Consider the following 20,560-nt stretch of genomic DNA (forward strand, 5'->3'; position numbering starts at 1 on the left):
CCTTTTCCAAAATGAATAAAATATAAAAAAATTAATTACATATAAAAACTAAATAAATACAAAGTAAATAAAGTGTATCAATAAATTTGACCAAAAATGTAATCAAATTAAGCTAACATATTAAATGAACAAATCATTAAAATAATAAATATACCACTAATTTTAATTTCAGTGATTTTGACAAATCAAGTACAGACATACTGGTACCTCGAAATCTCAAATGTGTGGCATACAGGTGTGGGTTTCAGGGGACATCTAATGAAAGAACTTCAGTGGAAATGAGAGAGCGATTTTGAAGGAAAGAAGAGCATTAAGGAACATGCAAGGAGGTTCTGAGAGATGAAGACAGAATTCTGAGCTGGTGGAAGAATATTTAATGCTTTTAGAACGTTTCAGGAGGGAATCTCTCCTTGCTGAGCACTTCCTGCTGAAATCTTATTGGACACGCACAGATACAGACACACACACACACACACACACACACATGCAAACTTAAACACATACAGTTTTATAAGTATATAGCAGGTAAGAGGATATTGCTGAACTAATACTAGTTATTTCCAGCAGTTGTTGATGCTACTGTGTAATACTATGTGATATGTAGGATGTATATGGCCATTACTTTGCTATAAACATGCTTATTATGAGAGATGAGCTATCGAAATCATTTGTCATGCTCCCTGCCATAGACGCGGAACAGATGATGATGTGAGAGGATGGGATGATGGGATGATGAGTGAAGGATAGAGAGAGACGGATAGAGTGTGCTGTGTGTGAACCCATCACATCCAAACATTATTAATGACAACAGGGGCACTCACGCACACCTATGTATGCGCACACACACACAAGCACAACTCAAATATCGCAGACAAACAAAGAAAAGGAAAAAAACGAGACAGAAAGAAACTGGGCTGACTCACATTCAACAAGGAAAGAGGGGAAAAAGGTGACCTTTTTTCCTGTGTCTCTATGCAGTCGCCAGCCAAGATGAACAGATAGAAAGGAACAATGCAGGAAAGACTATCTATCTGTATTATATATATTGAATTGGACTGATGAGAGTTCATCTTAACCTTCATGTTCTGGATGGGCTCTTAGAGCCCTCAAGGGCTCAAAAATATACCAATAAACATTGAAATATCTGGTTGAAACTCCATTGCCTGTTCTAATCTTATGAGATCTGATTATAAACAAAATTTCAGCTTGATAACATGCATCAACCATCTTTTATGAAAAATGGCTTCATTACTTTTGTTTGGAGTCTCAGAGAACTCGGATACAAAGCATTAATAAATGCAATGAATTTTCACATGCTAACTTTTTTATCTGTGTACACCCCTGTCAGTTATTTATTTTAATTTATTTTATTTTATATTTCAAAAATGTTTTTTTTGGAGGGGTCCAGTCGGCACAGAACAGAAGCGAAGTTACTGAAATTAGTTAGTTAGTTAGATTTCTGAAAAGTGTGGGAAAAGAGAGGGAAAAAGCTTCAGTCTACCTACCTACTGGATTGTGATTGGCTCAGAGGAACTTATTAAATTGTTATTTTTATAACTGCTATTATTATTTGTAATTTATGTGAGTCATCGGGGCTTCTGAGTCATAAAAACAACAAAAAAGTAAAGTCAATCTCAAATGAACATGAGGGTTAACTAAACATAATCTAATTTAATTGAAATGTATTCACTGTGCTTTGCTTCCTCACAGATGGCACAAAACGCACACGCAGAAAAACACACGTACGTTAACGCAGAAGTGGGGAGGATTTGTGCAGAGGTATTCAGAGAACACTTCTTAATATTAATCACCCTTGCCCAAAATAATACAGTTGTTGCTAAGCAACCATCGGGAGATGAGGGCATTTCTCTAAATAAACATCTCAATTTATTATTGGGTAAGATTGGACACTGATATCCTTAAAGGAACAGCACAAAAGCAGTGGAATATGTGCAAAAGCCGTGTTTCTCCTCTTAAGATATTGCGCTAAATAGCCTGGAACCAGATATTTGGGGTTTACAAGCCCATTTTCAGCTATCTGGCCACAGCTGTGGATTAAATGATGAATTAAATGATTATTTTTATGCCATTTCTTGTTAATTCAAATCTAATCTTTGTTTAATAAACATTTGTATGTAATGCGCAGTAGGCAAATGAGGGATCGTAACAGCCAATGAGCGGCAGCTTAGTTATCCCCTTCACATTTTTGAGCACACACATTTTCAGCTTAATTTGAGAAAGAGAGAGAGCTCAAAAGAGGAACGACTAGACGGAGAGGTCGCTTTATCTCTATTCTGAAGTGTTCACTCCAATCCAGAGTCCTTTGTCCCACATTTTGGGTCCACAAGGCCACGGTTTCTAATCATGCATATGACCCTGTTAGAGCTGCCACGACCTTTCATGTGCTGGCAGTTTTTGGCATGCCCTTAAAAAGGAAAGTTCACTCAAAATCCTGTGATCATTTACTCAATCTCATGCTATTCCAGACCCGTTTGACTTTGATTCAGAGAGATTTAGCAGAATGTCTAAAGTTGCATTTTTCCATACAATTAAAGTGAATTGCCAAAGTTTCTAAGGCTCAAAGCATTGGATCCTTTATATTTCTCTTTTTAAATAAAAAATCCAGATTTATTCAGACAAACAAAATAAATGCTGGTTTGTCGCATGTGTCATCCAGACAATATCTTTCTGTCTAAGTTGGCTGCCAGAATAACAGAAAAATGGACACAGATTTTATGCATAGTCAAAAGTCTTTCATGTAGATGTGGAGATAAATGGCATATGTAACCAATTACCTGTTCTTGCATAGAGACACAACAACAAGTGTCATTTTACTCTCTTCTTGAATCCATCTTTGTACCGCTCTTTGATGCTTAACCCTTGGCTCTCTATCCCCTGCATCTCTCTAAACTGTTTGATCTCTGTCCTTTCTGTCCTTCACTTTAGTAAGAAGAAATCCTTTCATCTGACAATCCACAACACCCGTCCTTCCTTCTGCTGAGGTTTAGTTTCCGGCAAAGCTTAAACCATACATAAACCACCTGTCAGTCTGTTAACAGACTTATACTCGCCTGCATTCAGAAAAGAGGACTATTAAACACACATACACTCACTCGTGTCAAACACAGAGCATTTCACAGTAAATCATCTACAAACTGTTGGAAGTTACTCGTATTTGAACAAACTGCCATTTTTATTTCTTTTCCTAGCCTGGGCTTCGAGAATAATCAGATCAAATCAGATTTGCAGCCCAAAAACACCTCATTTGTGTCCATCCTGGCAGTTTGTCAGATGTCCAGAGTCTATCATCTTTCCTTTGGGAATTTGAACGCACAGTCCTCATTGCTGGCTCTTGTGACTGTGACTCCTATTAAATTGAAATATAAAAAGGATCTTTAAAGGAATAGTAAACTATTCACCCTCACCCTCACCCTCATGTCCTTCCAAACCCGTCCAATCTTTTTAGTACATGGTATATATACTTCCAGTCAAAAAGTGTATTAAAGAAATTAATACTTTTATTCAGCAAGTGTGCATCAAATCGAACAAAAGTGACAGTAAAGACATTTATAATGTTACAAAAGATTTAAATTTAAAGATTTTTAATTATTCCATCAAAGAATCCTGAAATGTCAAACAAGTATCACATTTTAATCAACACAACTGTATTGACAATGGTGATAATAATAATAAATGTTTCTTGAGCATCAAATTAGCATTTCAATGATTTCTGAAGGATTGTGTGACACTGAAGACTAGAGTAATGACTGGTAAAAATGCAGCTTTGTCATTACAGGAATAAATTACATTATAAAATATATATTAAAATAGAAGACAGTTATTTTAAATTGTAATAATATTTCACTATATTACTGTTTTAGTGTATTCTTGATCAACTAAATGAACGGGCATAAGACACCAACCCTACACTTTTGAACCATGTATATGTATAATAAATCAATTTTATATGTTGCTCACCGTTTTCCTGTCAGAATACACAGCTATGTTTGTTAATCAGCCATACCAGGAAAACTGCATTGTTTCTCACATTTAAATGAACTGAATTGACTATCCTATTGACTCCTCGGTCCATCCTAATGTAATTTAATCTCCAAAACTGCCTGCCGCAGTTAATCAGCCTTGTACTATAGTCACGTACCAACAGGAAGTCATGTGACGCGTGCGATTTCCACACATGATCTCCCAGGGGTCTGACGGAGTTTGATCCCGCTGTCAGCGGAAGAAAACTGTACTGAGAGAGAGAGAGAATGCTGAGAGAGAAGAATAGAAGCAGTGGGTTGAATACGTAAGGGCCTGCTGACGCGCTGATATATCTGGACTTGGATTTATTTTGGAGATTGAAACAGATCCTCTGGAGAAATGCCGCCTGTGTGAGGGGGAGGGGACACATATGTGTCAGTATGTGTGTGTGTGTGTGTGTGTGCTTTTGTATTGAGAGAACGTTTTAATACCTCTAGAATAGTTCTGTCTGAAATCGAATGTGTCTGTGTGTGTGAGTCTGTTTTATAATAGAAAACTTTCTCTTTGTTCACGAATCTCCCTTTACAATTCAAATGTGCTCTGAGCTCTAAAAAACGGATTAAACTGTACTAATTGTCTTTTCTCTCATTTGCACACTCTTTCAGTGTCAGACACACACGCTGTAACATCGGTGAGAGAGGTGCTGAGGCAGGGTCTCTATTATGACATCAGAAAGAAAGGATGAGGGGAGGACAGGGAGTATGAAAGGATCTGTGGAGGAGTACCTGTTCATACAGATAAAGCCCTATTCTATACAGATAATTAAAGTCTTACACGTCCCCGTTGGGTTGCACTGCTGAGGAACAAATCAGGTGAAGAATTGGAGGAGGGGAGAAAAAAGATGGATACAAAGAAATGTGTGTATGCAGTCTGCTAAAGCAGCAGCGCCGAGAGTGAAGTCAATTCTGAGTGAAGGTCAAAAAGTTAACATAGGTCTCTATTCGTGTGTTGTCTTCAGACCTGGATGTTTTTGTGTGTGTATGTTTTTACAGGAATGCTTGGTCAGTGTTTCGACTCTGTTGGTAAATGGAGCGAAACACCGCAAGCAAACAGCTCAGTACACTTGCCTTTCATTCAAACGCATTGAAGAAACACACTCCAAACAGAAAAATGGCCCTGGATAGAGCTTAGAGCTCTCTCTGGTGGCAGACCTTATTAAACATCTGGGTTTTTTTTTGTTGCTTCCTAAATGATGTATTGAAATTGCTAAATTATTCCATATCTGTAGTGCGTTATCCTCTGATTAGGAGGCAGACGAGATTGGGATGATAACAGAGGAGATAACAACTAGATTTGCATTTTCTAAAGGAAATGTCAGTGCTTCCAAGGTAGCGAACGAATAGTGTTGGAGTTTTAAGTTTGGATATGTGTTAAGAAATACTGCATCGGAGCTGTTTGATGTCATCATGGCAATCAGCACACATCTGATTTTCTGCCAGCTATGCATAAAAATAAACAGGCAATGCAACACTGTTGTGATTATATAGGCACGACAGGAAAGACTAATCTGAATTCCGTATGCATATAGATGTTAGAAAGAAAAATGTTCAGAATGTTATGTTGTCAATGTCACAGCTGCATTTTAAATTCTTAGCTTTCTTAAAACATAAACAGCATAGATAGCAGACCTAAGGCTCAATTCATATACACAAAAATGACAGTATTTCAAATAAATGTTGTTTTTTTTAACTTTATATTCAGCAGTGAATCCTGAAAAAAGTTTAGCACAGTTTCCACAAAAATATTAGGCAGCCCAAATGTCAGCATTGATGATAATAAAAAAATATTTTTAAGAAACAATTCAGCATATTATAATGATTTATATAGGATCAACTTTGATCCTAAAAATCAGCTTCACCACATAAAATGGAAACAATATTTTTTTAATTATGAAAATATGTATTACTGTATTTTTGATCAAATAAATGCAGCCTTGCAGAGCATTGTGAACATAACTATGTACATAACAGTTTCCCTGAAAATGAAAAAAACAATAGCTTATAAAAGTCTTGAAATTTGAAGCTTATACAACGTTAAGCATTTATACTGCATTAAGAATTTGGGATTCAGAAAGGTTCAATGGAAGTCCATTCCATCAGTGTCTTCTGTGAAAAAAAACATTACTCTGATACTGATTTGAATGACAGAATGACTGATTTGAGTCATTCAAAAAAAAACTAAACTAACTCAGGTTTGTAGAATAACAGTATGTTGGTTCTGCTTGGCTATGCAGATGCTAAAATGTTCTGAATGGTTGTTAGTTTGTTTCTATGTGTTTGCTAGCTTGTTGTAAGTGGTTGCTAGGGTGTTCTAATGTGTGCATACAGATCTGCTCCTGATCCAGGATCTTGTCATCTCAAGACTGGACTACTACAAAGCTGTATTGGCCAGCCTTAAACCTGGCACAAGAACGCCAGTGTATTTGGTCTTTAACCGACCGGAGACGGCCTACGTTTCACCCCTCTCAGTCTTGTGCCACTGACATCCTAATCAAATTCAAATTCAAATCTCTCTTTTCTACTTCTGCAGTCGCACTTCTGCTCTAGCTTTTGTTTACTCGTGAAATTCAGTATTGCGGCACTGCTAATGTCGCTGACTCCTGTATGATAAATAGTTTGTGTTTTGCCTTATTTGAAAGTCGCTTTGGATAAAAGCATCTGCTAAATGATTAAATGTAAATGTAATTGGTTTAAAGGTCTCAAACTGTGAATGTCTGAACATTAACATTCCATAAATGTAATTTGTGATTATTATTATGTCAACAATACATCAAACCCAGTATCAGTTACATTTTTGTGACTTGATGTAATTTACAGAAAGCGTGTATGGTGCTGTTTTACAGACTCATGGTCTCAGTATCTCTTTGATCAGATGCTCTACATGTACTTCACATCCTGGTGAGAGACAGACGCTATTTCTGGTTTGTTTGGGGGCCCGGAGCAAGATCTTCCCCGGTGCTGGGCCTTATTCGTTGCTAGTCTAAAGACATGCCTAATTAACGTCAAACAACCGACAAACATCACAACATTAAGGCAGAAATACCACCTCAACTGCAACTAAAGAAAGAAAAGAAGCAGCACTTCAAACCACCGAGGATAAACATGTTCATACACTGAAATAAACACACTGTTGTTGATGTAGTTTTCAGTTTTGCATTTGTATTTTAATGCAATTTTTAATTGATTTTGTTTTCATAGAGAATAGCTTGAGATCAAACAATAATTGCCTGATACCTTAGGGTCTGCAGACCCCCCGTTGAAGACCCTTGCTTTAGAAGTATAGATCTGACTGATCTTGATGCTTTGAGAGTGATTAAAAGTAATCTTTCAGAAATTCAATTCAGAGTAAAGGGGAATAACAAGATTTATGTGTTATATAAAGGAAATGGTGTACATCAATCATTTGCACGCCATATAAATACTTTAAAACAGGGCACTTCAACATTTTTCGGACCAAGGATCTCAGATTAAGAATCACAAGAATCTCAGAATTCTGTTTCTTTTTTCTGACTCATAAAATTGAGTTTATATCTCAGTTCTTACTTTCTTTCTCTTTCCAAGTTTGCTTGCAGTTCTGACCTTTTTTCCTCAGAACTGCAGTTACCCTTTTTACTTTTTATTTCAAGGCGAGAACAGGCATCCATATTTAGTCGAAAGACAGAGGGAGCAGGAACCTACTGTTACATATTGTTTTTAAGTGAGTGTAGCATTTTATTACTGGCTCATAATGATATATTTTAAAGCTATTTTTCCCAAAAATCTGTGTGCAATCAAACAATAATTGGCATACTCCGAGGGTTCACAGACCCCCTGTTGAAGACCCTTGCTTTTAGAAAAATAGATCTAACTGATTTTAATGCTTTATTAAGGGTGTTTCAGATCAATTTTAAAGAAATAAGATTCAAAGAACTGAGAACAAATTGCATTTTACACATTATTGTATTGTCAAGAAATAGCTCCCTGATTACGATTCTGCTTTCCGAGCACACTGGTGAGTCTCATTAACCTACAAAACACCATTGTGAGCTTGTCAGCTGCCATTGATTACAGTGAGACCCCCTAATGGCCAGTATCTCTGGCTTCACAAACACAGTATGGGCCAGACGTATTCTTACAGAGGGCAACAAGCCCTGGGCAGAGGAACTATTGGATCAAAACAGAAAGAAGTTTGGTATCAATGTGTAATCACAAACCTCCTTTACCCCTGCAGGAAGCATGCTGAACCTGACATGCCGAGCCTTCTTTGGGTACAGTGGGGATATCAGTCCGCTTGTTTACTGGATGAAAGGAGAGAAGTTCATTGAGGACATGGACCAGAGTCGCATTCGAGAGAGTGAAATCAAGTAAGAAGGAACACAGTGGAGGCGAGAGTAAACATTTTGTGACACAAGCTCAAAACAACCCCCTCCCCAAAAAATAGCCAATGTTCTGAATTAAGGATATCATACTGAAAAACATTACAAACATGCAAACATTAGAATTGCATGCAAATATATATATATATAAACCTAATAACTGGTTGGGCCACCCTTAGCAGCAACAACTGCAATCAAGCGTTTGCGATAACTTGCAATGAGTCTGTTACAGCACTGCGGAGGAATTTTGGCCCACTCATCTTGGCAGAATTGTTGTAATTCAGCCACATTGGAGGGTTTTCGAGCATGAACCGCCTTTTTGAGGTCATGCCACAGCATCTCAATAGGATTCAGGTCAGGACTTTGACTAGGCCACTCCAAAGTCTTCATTTTGTTTTTCTTCAGCCATTCAGAGGTGGATTTGCTGGTGTGTTTTGGATCATTGTCCTGCTGCAGAACCCAAGTTCGCTTCAGCTTGAGGTCACGAACAGATGGCCAGACATTGTCCTTCAGGATTTTTTGGTAGACAGCTGAATTCATGGTTCCATTTATCACAGCAAGTCTTCCAGGTCCTGAAGCAGCAAAACAGCCAAACGCTTTTTCACACAGGGCCATGTGGGTTTGGATTTTGTTTTCCCTTCATAAAAAAAACCCTTCATTTAAAAACTGCATGTTGTGTTCACCTGTGTTATCTTTGATTAATATTTAAATTTGTTTGATGATCTGAAACATTAAAGTGTCACAAACATGCAAAAAAATAAAAAATCAGGAAGGGGGCCAACACTTTTTCACACCACTGTGTATATATATATATAATTTTTATTTTACTTATTGTATTTACAGGCAAATAGTTTTCCTTCAGTACAGTCTTCCTGTCGAGTTGAGTGTAAATACCTTAGTAAATGAATAAGGTTATCTTGAAGTGCCATGATAATATATCAAAGTTCAATGGTAATACTATCACTGTACCACCATAGTGTTGTTGTAATGGTATACAAGAAACAGTTGCTTTTAAAACTAGCTTCCACTGTGAAATCGCTTATTCAATACGATAGATAGTGCACGGTAAAGCACACTTTAAATGTTCACTGAGATGTCGACAGTACATTTTCAATTACTGATATCACAAGCTTGTATATGAACCTATTTATATCTAGCAGGGGTGGTCGCTGTGATGACACACTATTATTAATTCCCGTGTCTGAAAGAGAGCTGGATCTGAGCAAGTGCTGAATACATCCTAATAACACAGCGAAATGTATCTCGCACCATGAGCTGAATGCATTTGCATTTACATGCTGTTAAGGAGCAGCAATATCAGCATCTTTTAAATGAAATTTCAGTTTCAAATGATTCAGCCAGGACAAACAAGAGAGTGAAAATGCGTTGTTATAATTAAATGAGAGCCCCATTTGTTGAACGCCGACCAAACCCGAAACCCTTCCTCCCAAAATTTCTAATCTCTACAAGCTGCTCAATCTAAAATTTATCCCCCAAATCCTCTATCAAAAGGAGCTAATTAAAAAACTTTTATTCCACAGCTTTTGGTGAACAATGGCTCATTGTTGTTTTATTCTCTCCGCCAGGACGGTTAGAGAACACCTGGGTGAACAGGAAGTGTCCATTACTCTGACCATAGATTCACTGGAGGAGGTAGATCTGGGTAATTATTCCTGTTATGCGGAAAATGGCAACGGGAGAAGACAAGCCAATGTACAGATTGGGAAACGAGGTAACACATTCAGCCGTAACACACATGAACTCAACCGACTGAGTCATACCAGCTGCTTCTCATTTAAAGGAACAGTTCACACAAAAATGAAAAATCTGTAATTTGTTTTTGTATGACTTTCTTTTATGAAAAAACAAGATGTTTTGAAGAATTTTAAGGCTGTTCTTTTTTTAGACAGTGAAAGCACAGACGGTGATAAGGTGCTGTCAAATAAAAAATCACCATAAAAAAGTTTAGAGTTCATGAGTTTAGAAATGTATAATACATACAGTGTCTTTATAGAATGAACACATGGCAATATAAGTCACTCACTGTCAGTGTTGGGCTGTAACTAGTTACTAGTAGCTTAGTTACTGTGATAATATTACTTTCTGCAGTAGCTAGTAGTGCAACTAATTACTGTTGCCAGAAAGTAATAAGTAACAATATTACTTTTGAAAGGAGTAACTATTAATGAGTAATATTTTACATTCTTTGAGTAACTAGGCCAAAACTGCTCACTGACAATCTTTTTTCCAGTATACATTACCCTGCTCAAAAACGTTTGTGGTCAGTACAGATTTTTAATGTTTTTTAAAGTCCTTTATGCTTAGCAAGGCATTTATTTGATTCAAAATACTGTAATGTGAAATATTATTACGATCTGAAATAACTGTTTTCTATTTAAATATATTTTAAAGGGGACCAATTATGCTCCTTTTTACAAGATGTAAAATAAGTTTATGATGTCCCCAGAGTGTGTATGTGAAGTTTTAGCTCAAAATACCCAACAGATAATTTTTTATAGCTTGTTACAATTGCCACCTTTAGGGTATGAGCCCAAATGCTCTGATATTGAGTGTATTGCTTTAATGCAAATGAGCTGGTGCTCCCGGAGAAGAGGATGGAGCTTCAAGAGCTCAAGCTCCTGCATTAGCCGTGCTAGCCTTTGCAAATAAACATTCCACGATTAGTACAAGCCTGTTATCTTCACAGAAAACATACTCTGTTTCAAAGTCAGTCATCTGATTATACTGTGCATAATAAATTAGCATTTATGAATTAGACAGACAGGGAGCACAGCACCATAAAAATAACAACATAGCTGGTCTCATATTATCACAAACTTTATAAGTCCCACTCGTGATTATGAGCTCAACAAAGTCAAATGATCGCCTCACATTGCTTTCAGATGCAACTTTGAACCACAACATTCCTATTCACGATCATTCATGAAGACAGCACCAGTGAGAACAGACAGAGACAATGATAGCTTTAGCATCATTAGCCTTACAGAGTGACAAGAAGCTCTTTCAGAGGGGCAATTTGGAAAACAAACGTGTGATACTTTGTCTGGAGCTGACGTTCGCGCACGTAGCGTTGGTATTGATCCCTACACTTATTGGGGGCTTTACTGATTTTTTTCTGGGATATTTCCTCAGAAAATTAAACTTAACCACAGTGTCCACAATGGCTCAGATGGAAGGAGTCTATGGAGACTCCTATGTTCGTTAGTGCATCCCAAAACAACACTTGAAAAGCCTCTTTGGCGCTGACATTGTATATCTCCAGCAGCTACAGTAATCAGTAACGTTAATGGCGGAGGCGGACTGCAGCTTCTCACTCAGGGGCAGCGTCACAAATGGGTGGGACTTATTCCCCTCAGTGACGTGCACAGGGAGAATCTGAAACAGCTCGTTCTGAGAGACTGTTTATGATTTTATTAGATTATAAATAAACGAGTGGGTGGATTTTTACCATTATAGGCTGGATGTTTTCTCACCCTGCAGCCACACAACTGTGTTCAAACACCTTATAAAAGTGATTTTTGCATAATAGGTCCGCTTTAAAATGTCATTTATTCCTGAAAAAGCTGAATGTTCAGCAGCCATTACTCCAGTCTTCAGTGTCACATGATCCTTCAGAAGTCGTTCTAATATTCCAATTTGCTGCTCAAGAAACATTATTATCATTATTATCATTTTATGTTAAAAATAATATTAATATTTTACTATTTTGACAACCCCTAGTCACCTACTGTATCCTTTTTCTGTATGAAAAAAGCAGCTCAGACATTCTTCAAAGCTGCTCCTTTTTTGTCCCACAAAAGAAAGTAAGTCATACTGGTTTGGAACAACATGAGGGTGTGTAAATGATGACAGAATTTTTCATTTTTTGGGTAAACTATCCTTTTAATGTGCTGTGGGGTTTCTTTACCTAAACAGCACAGCATGTTCCTGTGTCTCCCTCCTCTTCTCTGGCTCTTTCTTTCTCTCCTTTCGGGAAATGCATCAGCATCTACAATTCACTCTCTTTTAGAGAGAGCTGCTTTGAAGGCGTCCTGTCTTCTCTTTTAATGGCAGTTCAGAGGAGGAGACGGCTTCAGCAGTTCAGACACATTCTCTCCCTCTCAGCCCAACTCAAAACTGTTCTCACACACACACACACACAAATGAATAAACACACTCTCTCTCTCTCTCTCTCTCTCTCTCTCTCTTTCAGCTCGTCTTAGCCATGCACACATATTCTGCAGATAATCTCAAAGCCACATACTCACAAACACACACACAAACTAAATCTCTCATATGCACCCCCCCCCCCCCCCTCCTTCAGCTCATTGCTGAGCTCACAAACACACATGCTTTCACAATCTTTCAGCTTCTCTGAAGCATCTGAGTGTATCTTGCGTGTTTTCCTCCATTAGCTGTAGCGCAGAGGAGGTTTGAACAATATGAACATCATTAGCGCTTAATCATTCTGAAGTCATTTTGCATTTCTCACCCCTTGTGTATGTCCTTAGCGCAGCATGAATTTCCATGCTGGTCCAGGCTGGTTTGGTGCTGATCTGGCTGCTAGATTTGCTAGTGAAGCTAATTGACAAAGGAAGTCTTGCCGGTTTAGCTAGATGCCAGCACACCTAGAATCCTATGATAGGGATCAGTGACCATGTAGCGAAAATTTCTGTAGTAAATTAAAATCTGACAAGAATTCAGTCTTCCAACTAAAATCGCCATGGTTACAAACTAATGAAATAGTATTCTAGGCTTAGAATGTTTCTGTAATAGAATGCAACTGTCGGGTGCTGGAAGTAAAAATCCTATTTGTTTCCTCCAAGAGGGAATTGATTTTTAATAATAACTTATACACCTTCAAAGACAGACTACTGTGAGCTTCAAGGTTGTTGATTCATAGTGTAATTCAACTTATTTTTTAAATAATCATGTTAAACAGTGTATTTCCTAGTGAAAAAATACATTACCCAAAATTCAGAAGAGAAATCTATAACAATAAGAGAATCTCGACTAGCAAAAAGAGCTCCCATTTCCATGAAGCACTGTAAATAACAAAGAGTCGAAGGTAATACTTAAGTAATTGTATGTGTAATATGCATATTTATCAATAAATGTAAAATATGTTGTTTTATAAAGTATAAAATAGTTTTATATTTCTCTTTAATTTGATTGTCATTCGCAATGCTGCATAGGATTGCAGCTCTTCCCTCACAAATGTAGTACAAATGTATGCTATGTTATTCCAGGAGTATTATATTTGTAATATGTATTTGTAATATGTTCTTTCTCTTTCCATTTTGTCTCTCTCAGTGGAGCTGATGTACACCGTGGAGTTGGCTGGTGGACTGGGTGCGATTCTTCTGCTGTTGGCTTTGTTATTGTCTGTGTATAAGTGCTACAGGATCGAGCTGCTGCTCTGCTACAGGCATCACTTTGGTGGGGAGGATACAGACGGAGGTAAACGCCACACACACTCCCTCTACAGGAACTAATGAGCACGACACTGCAGCAATTACATATTTGATTCTAATTTCTACATTATATGGAACTCTTTTTTTCATCAGAAGTATTGTAATATTTCTAAACTATATCATTAAACATTTCATTCTTTCTTTCTTTTCCCCTCAGAAAATAAAGAGTATGATGCATACCTGTCCTACAGTAAGGTTGAGCTGGATCAGTGGGGTCAGGAATTACAGGAAGAGGAGCGCTTTGCTCTGGAGATTCTCCCTGACGTCCTGGAGAAACATTACGGATACAAACTCTTCATCCCTGACCGAGATCTCATTCCTACCAGCAGTATGTGCCGAATGTGTGTTTTGTGTGAATGTATGTCTTTGTTAGCGTGTTTGTAAATGTTGTCTTAAATGTTTAAAACATTTTCATTAGCACATGACGTTCACAGAAATGTCATGAATAGTCAGACAAATTAATTCTTGTGAAGTTTTAGGACTAGGAGTGTATTCAGAGACCAACAATCCCAAAAGAAAGTTGTGCAGAGATTTGATGAACAGCGCTAATTGTACAGAACTAATAAAAACACCTCAATCATTCATAATGAAGTGTGACGTTTTCAGCTTATGAACATGATAGCAGCACTGGATTTATCTTGCTTTCTCATACTGCAAAGTAATTTAATCATTTGTAATTAAATCTAATTAAACTCCCTCATCAGCATTAATATGACCAGAAAGCCTTATGTTGACTAGAAAATAGCTTGGTTAATAAGAAAATAAGTATTTAGTCTTAAAAGTTTCTGTAGAACAAAACAATAACTCTAAAAGATTATTCATATTCCAAAATCTGGGCAATAATAATGCAACTTTTTTTTTTCCATTGCAAGCCATCAGAGCCAGTTTATGTGACACGGTGTGTGTGCTTGTTTGCATCATATGTCAGGTGTTTTTGCCCTGTATGTGTGCTGTGTCTGAAAGCCGAATGTTTATGTCCAGGTTTGAGCAGTCAACATTACCAGGATGACACACATCTTCTTAGAGGTACAGCTTTGTTTGAATGCAAAAACATGCGTGCACACATGTACGGTGCGAACAACAACACGCATACATTGTGCATGCAGATTGTTCTTCATGAATGACTGTGGTTGTTCTGTCCTAAATGTGCGTTTGTCTTCAGCTGTGCATTATTTTCAGTCCTCGTGCAAACTGTTATTTTGGTATTACAGTTTCTTTCTTTGTCTGTGGTGTTTATCTCCTGTAGCGTACATAGAGGACGTGTCCCGCTGCATAGACATGAGTAAACGCCTGATCATCGTGCTGACCCCGAGCTATGTGCTGCGTCGCGGGTGGAGTATATTTGAGCTGGAGTCCCGTCTGCGCAACTCTCTAGTTTCAGGGGACATTAAAGTGATCTTAATCGAGTGTCCCGATCTGCGAGGAGTCATTAACTACCAGGAGGTGGAGGAGTTAAAACAATCCATTAAATGCCTGAGCGTGGTGCACTGGAACGGCCCGCAGAGCAACAAGCCCGGCTCGCGCTTCTGGAAGCAGCTCCGCTACACCATGCCGTACCGCCGCCCCCAGCAAACCCTCACCAATCACGCGCTGGACGCCAGCGAACCCGGCCCCTTCGCCGACCTGCAGACCGTCTCGGCCATCTCCATGGCTACGGCCACGTCCGCCGCCTTGGCACCGGCTCACCCTGAGCTGCGCCCGTCCCTGCGGAGCTCGTACCGCTCGCACTCACTGGCACGGCAGAAACACTCACACTACCGCAGCTACGACTACGAGCTGCCCTTCACGGCCGGAGGAACGCTGCCACCCCAGCACACCTACTGCAACCTTCCCCTCACCCTCCTGAACGGCCAGCGGCCCGTCAACAACAAGACCCTGCACCAGCACAGCCTGGATGAGCACCACGGGAACAACGCCATGCTCCCGTTGCTGCCCAGAGAGACGAGCATCTCCAGCGTCATCTGGTAAACACAGAGAATCCGAAACGCGCGCGGTTTGGGCCGCCTGGCACACGGGGGACTAAATAAGCTGGCATACAGCACAGGACACGATGAGGTTAGTGGCTTCCTATGAGCGGAATGATCGTTCTGTCCATGCTAAGTGGGTCTGAGGATTTGCGTCTTCTTTTGGGCATTGATCTGGCGGCGAGGGACGTCGTAGTGCCGGATCTGTAGGCGTGAACTGAGCATATAAAGTCACACCACATGGAGGTATACAGGGTCTCGTGTAGATGTTAGCGTTATATTTGTAGCACCGCTGTCTTCCTGTCTCCATGTTGGGTTTGATCACGCCATCTATTTTTACTCGTTAACGCTTGATGCTTTTCGTTTTGTCCCTTCCACTTTTTTTAGGTTTGACATGGACATTTGATTTAATTTTTTTGCTTTTTCTACCTTCTTTTGAAATGGACTGAAATATTCCTCGTTTGATTTTAGCTACTGTCGTTTTGCTCGGAAGCTACTGCGTTTAGTTCCGTCCCTCTTTCTGTTGTCCGATGTAAGGTATGTATTTATGGTTTTAATTGCAAAATTTTCAAGAAGGAAATATATTACAAATTATGCAAAATATATGAAAGCCTAAAGGGGACAGAGGTGATCAGAGAGCGGTGCTGTCTTCTTTTACAGGAGGAACAGCACCATTTCTCAAATATTAAGGGGATTTTAAATGATGAGAAATCTATTTTTATATCTGAAGAGTGCTGATTCTCTCTAATACCACAGGGTCAATGGGACTGGAGACTCTCTTTATTTGTGAATTTGGGTATTTTATACAGTTTGCTACGTTGTTCTCACCTGTGGAGAAAAGGAAATGTTTTATGTTAACTTCTGAAACAATAATCAACTGCATTTTTGTTTGTATTTTTTTCATTTATGTTCATAGTCTAGGACTTTTGATCCACAGGCAGACCTTTTCACCTTCTTTCACATTTCTAATGTGTTTAACTCTCAGTCTGACGTCTTAACACACTGGTTACATGCTTGTCTTTTTCTCCTCTAGCTGCTGTGTGACTCAGATACATGCTGGCATGTTTCACAGAGGAACACAGGCCTGTATACTCGCATTCTAGAATAGAGTGTCAAATAACTCTCCTTTATAACATACCATATGATTTAATAAATGCCCAAAGTCAACATGTATTTGTTGTATCTTGTCTAGAGGTTTTCCTGATCTAAGGATTTTCACTTATGGCAGCATGTACTGACTCTAAGGGGGGAAAACACAAAGCTAGAATCAGAACCAAGAGGTTTACAGTAAAAAGAGGTCTAACTGTATGAAAAAAGAAAAAAAAATCAGAAACGATTCCTGTAATCTCTTTTCTCCTATTTTTCTTTGTTCTTTTTTTTTTTTTTTCAGTTGCAAGAAAATTGTTTATAAAAATAATTAGAATTATGTATGAATGTTTACCTCTTGAGTATGCATAGAGACTAGTTGTGTATCCTGATTTGAATATTTACTGTATTATAAACAACAGCTATCACAGAGAGATGTGTGATCTCTCTAGAGGCACAATCATTTTTCTTTTTATATTGTTTCTCACTGTGTACAGTAAAGTCACAAACCACTATAAGCTGATCGGTGAAATTTTGTGCGTGCGTGTGTGTGTGTGTGTGTGTGTGTGTGGAGTGCACTGGTTTGAGTGGTTTATGAGGACACAAATTTGTATAATGACATGGGTATGACAGGTATTACAATGTGAAGGTGGTTTATGAGGACACTGCCTATATCCCCGTAATTCAAAAGGCTAAAAAACATGAATTGTGTTTGTTTTTGTTTTTTTTTATCTAAAAATGCACAAAGTTTTCTGTAAGGAGTAGGTTTAGGTGTAGGGTTGGTGTAGCTTGCTAGAATATACAGTTTGTACAGTATACAATCCATTACACCTATGGAGAGTCCCCGTAAACCACCAATACCAACATGAGTGCGTGTGAAGAGGTGTGTCAGGCCTGATGTGAATTCTCTCACAGTGGGTTGTCTGTATAAGACACTTATTTGAGAAACAAACACAAAGTTTTACGTTCTAGGTGAGTAGCTAAAACTGAATATTTCAATTATGCTTTTGAACAAAATGCTACATACTGGATACTAGTTGAATAAGCAAAAAATCATTTCATATCATATGCATATGAATGCACCTCTTTAAATAAAAGAGAAAAACAACATCTAATATATGCACTTATTTCTGTATTACTACAGACTGTGACATTTAAAAAGATTCTGATTTATGATCTTATGATTTATAATCCTTTGGATTTGTTGTACAATGGAAATGTGTCTTTGAAAATAGCACGTAGACAGATACCATTAATAAATATTTTACATAAAAAGACTTACGTAATTATTGAACATAAATAGATATGTGGACATAATTAAAAACAATACTTAAAATAGTAAAATGACATCACAATAACTTGAGGATAATTACTGCCAATGCAACACTTTACAGTAAATTTTATTTATTAACTTTAGTTAATGTGTTGGGTATCATGAACTAACAATGAACAATACTTCTAAAGCAATTATAATCTATCTAGGTTAAAGGAATAGTTTACCCCAAAATTTTAATTTACGAAAAAAGTATGTGTGTGTGTGTGTGTATATATATATATATATATATATATATATATATATATATATATATATATATATATATAAAATAACATTACCGGTTAGTTTCTGATATATAATGATTAACTAATGATAACAATGTGATCCTTTTATAGTAAAGTTTTGCCAGGATTTATATAATGTTGTCCAGTGGAATTTTCCAACATAAACTTTTTTTTTTTTTTTTTTTTTCCTTGATGTCTTATGGATGTAATCAGTGTTGCTGTGAAAGTTACTGTCTATTATAGTGCAGAGATATTTAAAGCTGGTGACCTTCTTCACATCCTGTGCTGCCAGCTCGAGCGTAACTTTCTAATCATGGTTCCTTGGTGTTGGTGATATTAATGTGTAGGGAGCTGTTATCAAACCTGAAGACACGGCTGTCAGCATACTGGAAATAGACTATTTGCATCCTTCTAGCAAGCAACCAAAGCTGTATCATCAGCACACTTGAAAGGAGCAGGTCACTGTTGTTACACTGCACTTGACTGCTATGTATTAACATGATATAACGGGAGATGTAGCAGCACACATCCCTGAGGAGCGCCGGTCGGATGAGGTGCTGTTCATACGGTCTTGCTGAAGCAGCACTTTGATGCAAAGGACTAGCCTGTTCACATTTACATCATGTAGTAGGTACTTTGGGGTTGGACTGTATTAAAGGCAGAAGAGTTAGTTTTGTTCAAATGCTGTCAGACGTTATCCAGCATAGGTTAGCTGATAAGCAAAATGCACGGCGTCCATAAATTCACCTTTTTCCGATTAAAATACTTTACATATACTGTAGAGGCCCCATGCATTTAAGGAGAACTGATGTAAGACCAATGGGTCAAATGGCATTCAAAGATTTTGCACATGGAGCTCTGGGTACAGGGATGTAAGAGGTGTCTTTCCAGGCCAGGGTTATAACATTTCTAAAACATTTGAGTAAACACAGATCCCTGCTGTGCAGCTCTCCTTTAAAACCTTCCCTTTGAGCACATCTCGATCCTATAACCTTCAAACCTAAGCTTTTAAAACTACTCAGGCAAGGTCTGTCAAACCAATATTCAAAGTTTGTCTTGGTGGACTTAACTTTTTCCAGTTTAATAACTTGAATACACGTCAGAAATGTCAGGAAAAATAAATGTTTCTTTATTATATTTTTATTTATTTCTTTATTTTATTACAACTTGAATACACATCAGAAATGTCACAGGAAAAGTAAATGTTTCATAAATATTTTTTAACTAATTTATTTAAATGTTTTATTGTTATTCAATGCCACAAGGACCAGGGGTATTACATTATTAACCACATTAGCTACCAGACAAAAAAGTTAATACATCTCGGTGCGTTTTGATTTTTAATTTGTTCCAAAAGGTTTATGTTTAAGGCATTTATAAAATGGAAGAAATTCATTTTCATAGGCTAGAATTTTTACTTTTTCGTATGTATATGGTATTTTCCTAATAAAATAAATAATTGCATTGTGTTGTTCTTCATATCCCAAAATGTCATTCTGGAAATTAAAAAGTCCATCAAGTAGGCCTAGCCTACACACACTTCTGTTTAGTCACTAAATCCTAGAGTAAATGCAGTGATAAAACAAATGCAAATTGATTTCTTTTCATTTCCTATTTGGATAAATATACTGTGAGGCACGTTTTAATATGGATGGATGCACTTTATTGGACTTCTTTTGGATTGTTGAAAAGAAAAAACACCCGCCCACTGCCATTATAAAGCTTAGAAGAGCCAGGGCCATTTTTAACATTACTCCGATTGGCTTCGTCTGAAAGAAGAAAGTCATATACACCTAGGATGTCTTGAGGGTGAGTAAAGCATGGGCTAATTTACATTTTTTGGGTTAATTAACCCTTGAAGATTTGAGATTTGAATGCGGCCCCCTTGAGGTCGACGTGTGAGATTCCTAAAGTGTACAGTAGGCGGCGATAATAATCCACTTCAGTAACAACAAAGAGGCTGACCCGTTCAAATCACGGCACAAGAGTCGCAGCCAAATGTACAGACAACAGCAGCACATGTGTGTAGACTCTGTGGGCACAGTTTCAATCCATCCACATGTAATAAATACAGACAGTTT

At 37.8% G+C, this 20,560-nt stretch overlaps 1 protein-coding gene across 1 annotated transcript in view; it reads left to right on the forward strand.

Moving 5' to 3' along the window:
• Positions 1–17,427, forward strand: part of LOC306875610 (interleukin-1 receptor accessory protein-like 1-A) — a gene marked incomplete at its 5' end in the record, with an annotated part of 40,511 nt that extends 23,084 nt beyond the window's left edge. The window contains 6 exons of the mRNA XM_079426297.1: positions 8,251–8,383; positions 9,982–10,127; positions 13,709–13,855; positions 14,027–14,197; positions 14,851–14,895; positions 15,116–17,427. Of these exons, the coding sequence (XP_079282423.1) occupies positions 8,251–8,383; positions 9,982–10,127; positions 13,709–13,855; positions 14,027–14,197; positions 14,851–14,895; positions 15,116–15,837 (1,364 nt within the window). The 3' untranslated portion in view covers positions 15,838–17,427. The remainder of the gene's footprint in view (positions 1–8,250; positions 8,384–9,981; positions 10,128–13,708; positions 13,856–14,026; positions 14,198–14,850; positions 14,896–15,115) is intronic.
• Positions 17,428–20,560: the final 3,133 nt, after the last annotated feature.

This window comes from Barbus barbus, assembly GCF_936440315.1.
Source record: "Barbus barbus genome assembly, chromosome: 10".
Classification (NCBI taxonomy): Eukaryota; Metazoa; Chordata; class Actinopteri; order Cypriniformes; family Cyprinidae; genus Barbus; species Barbus barbus.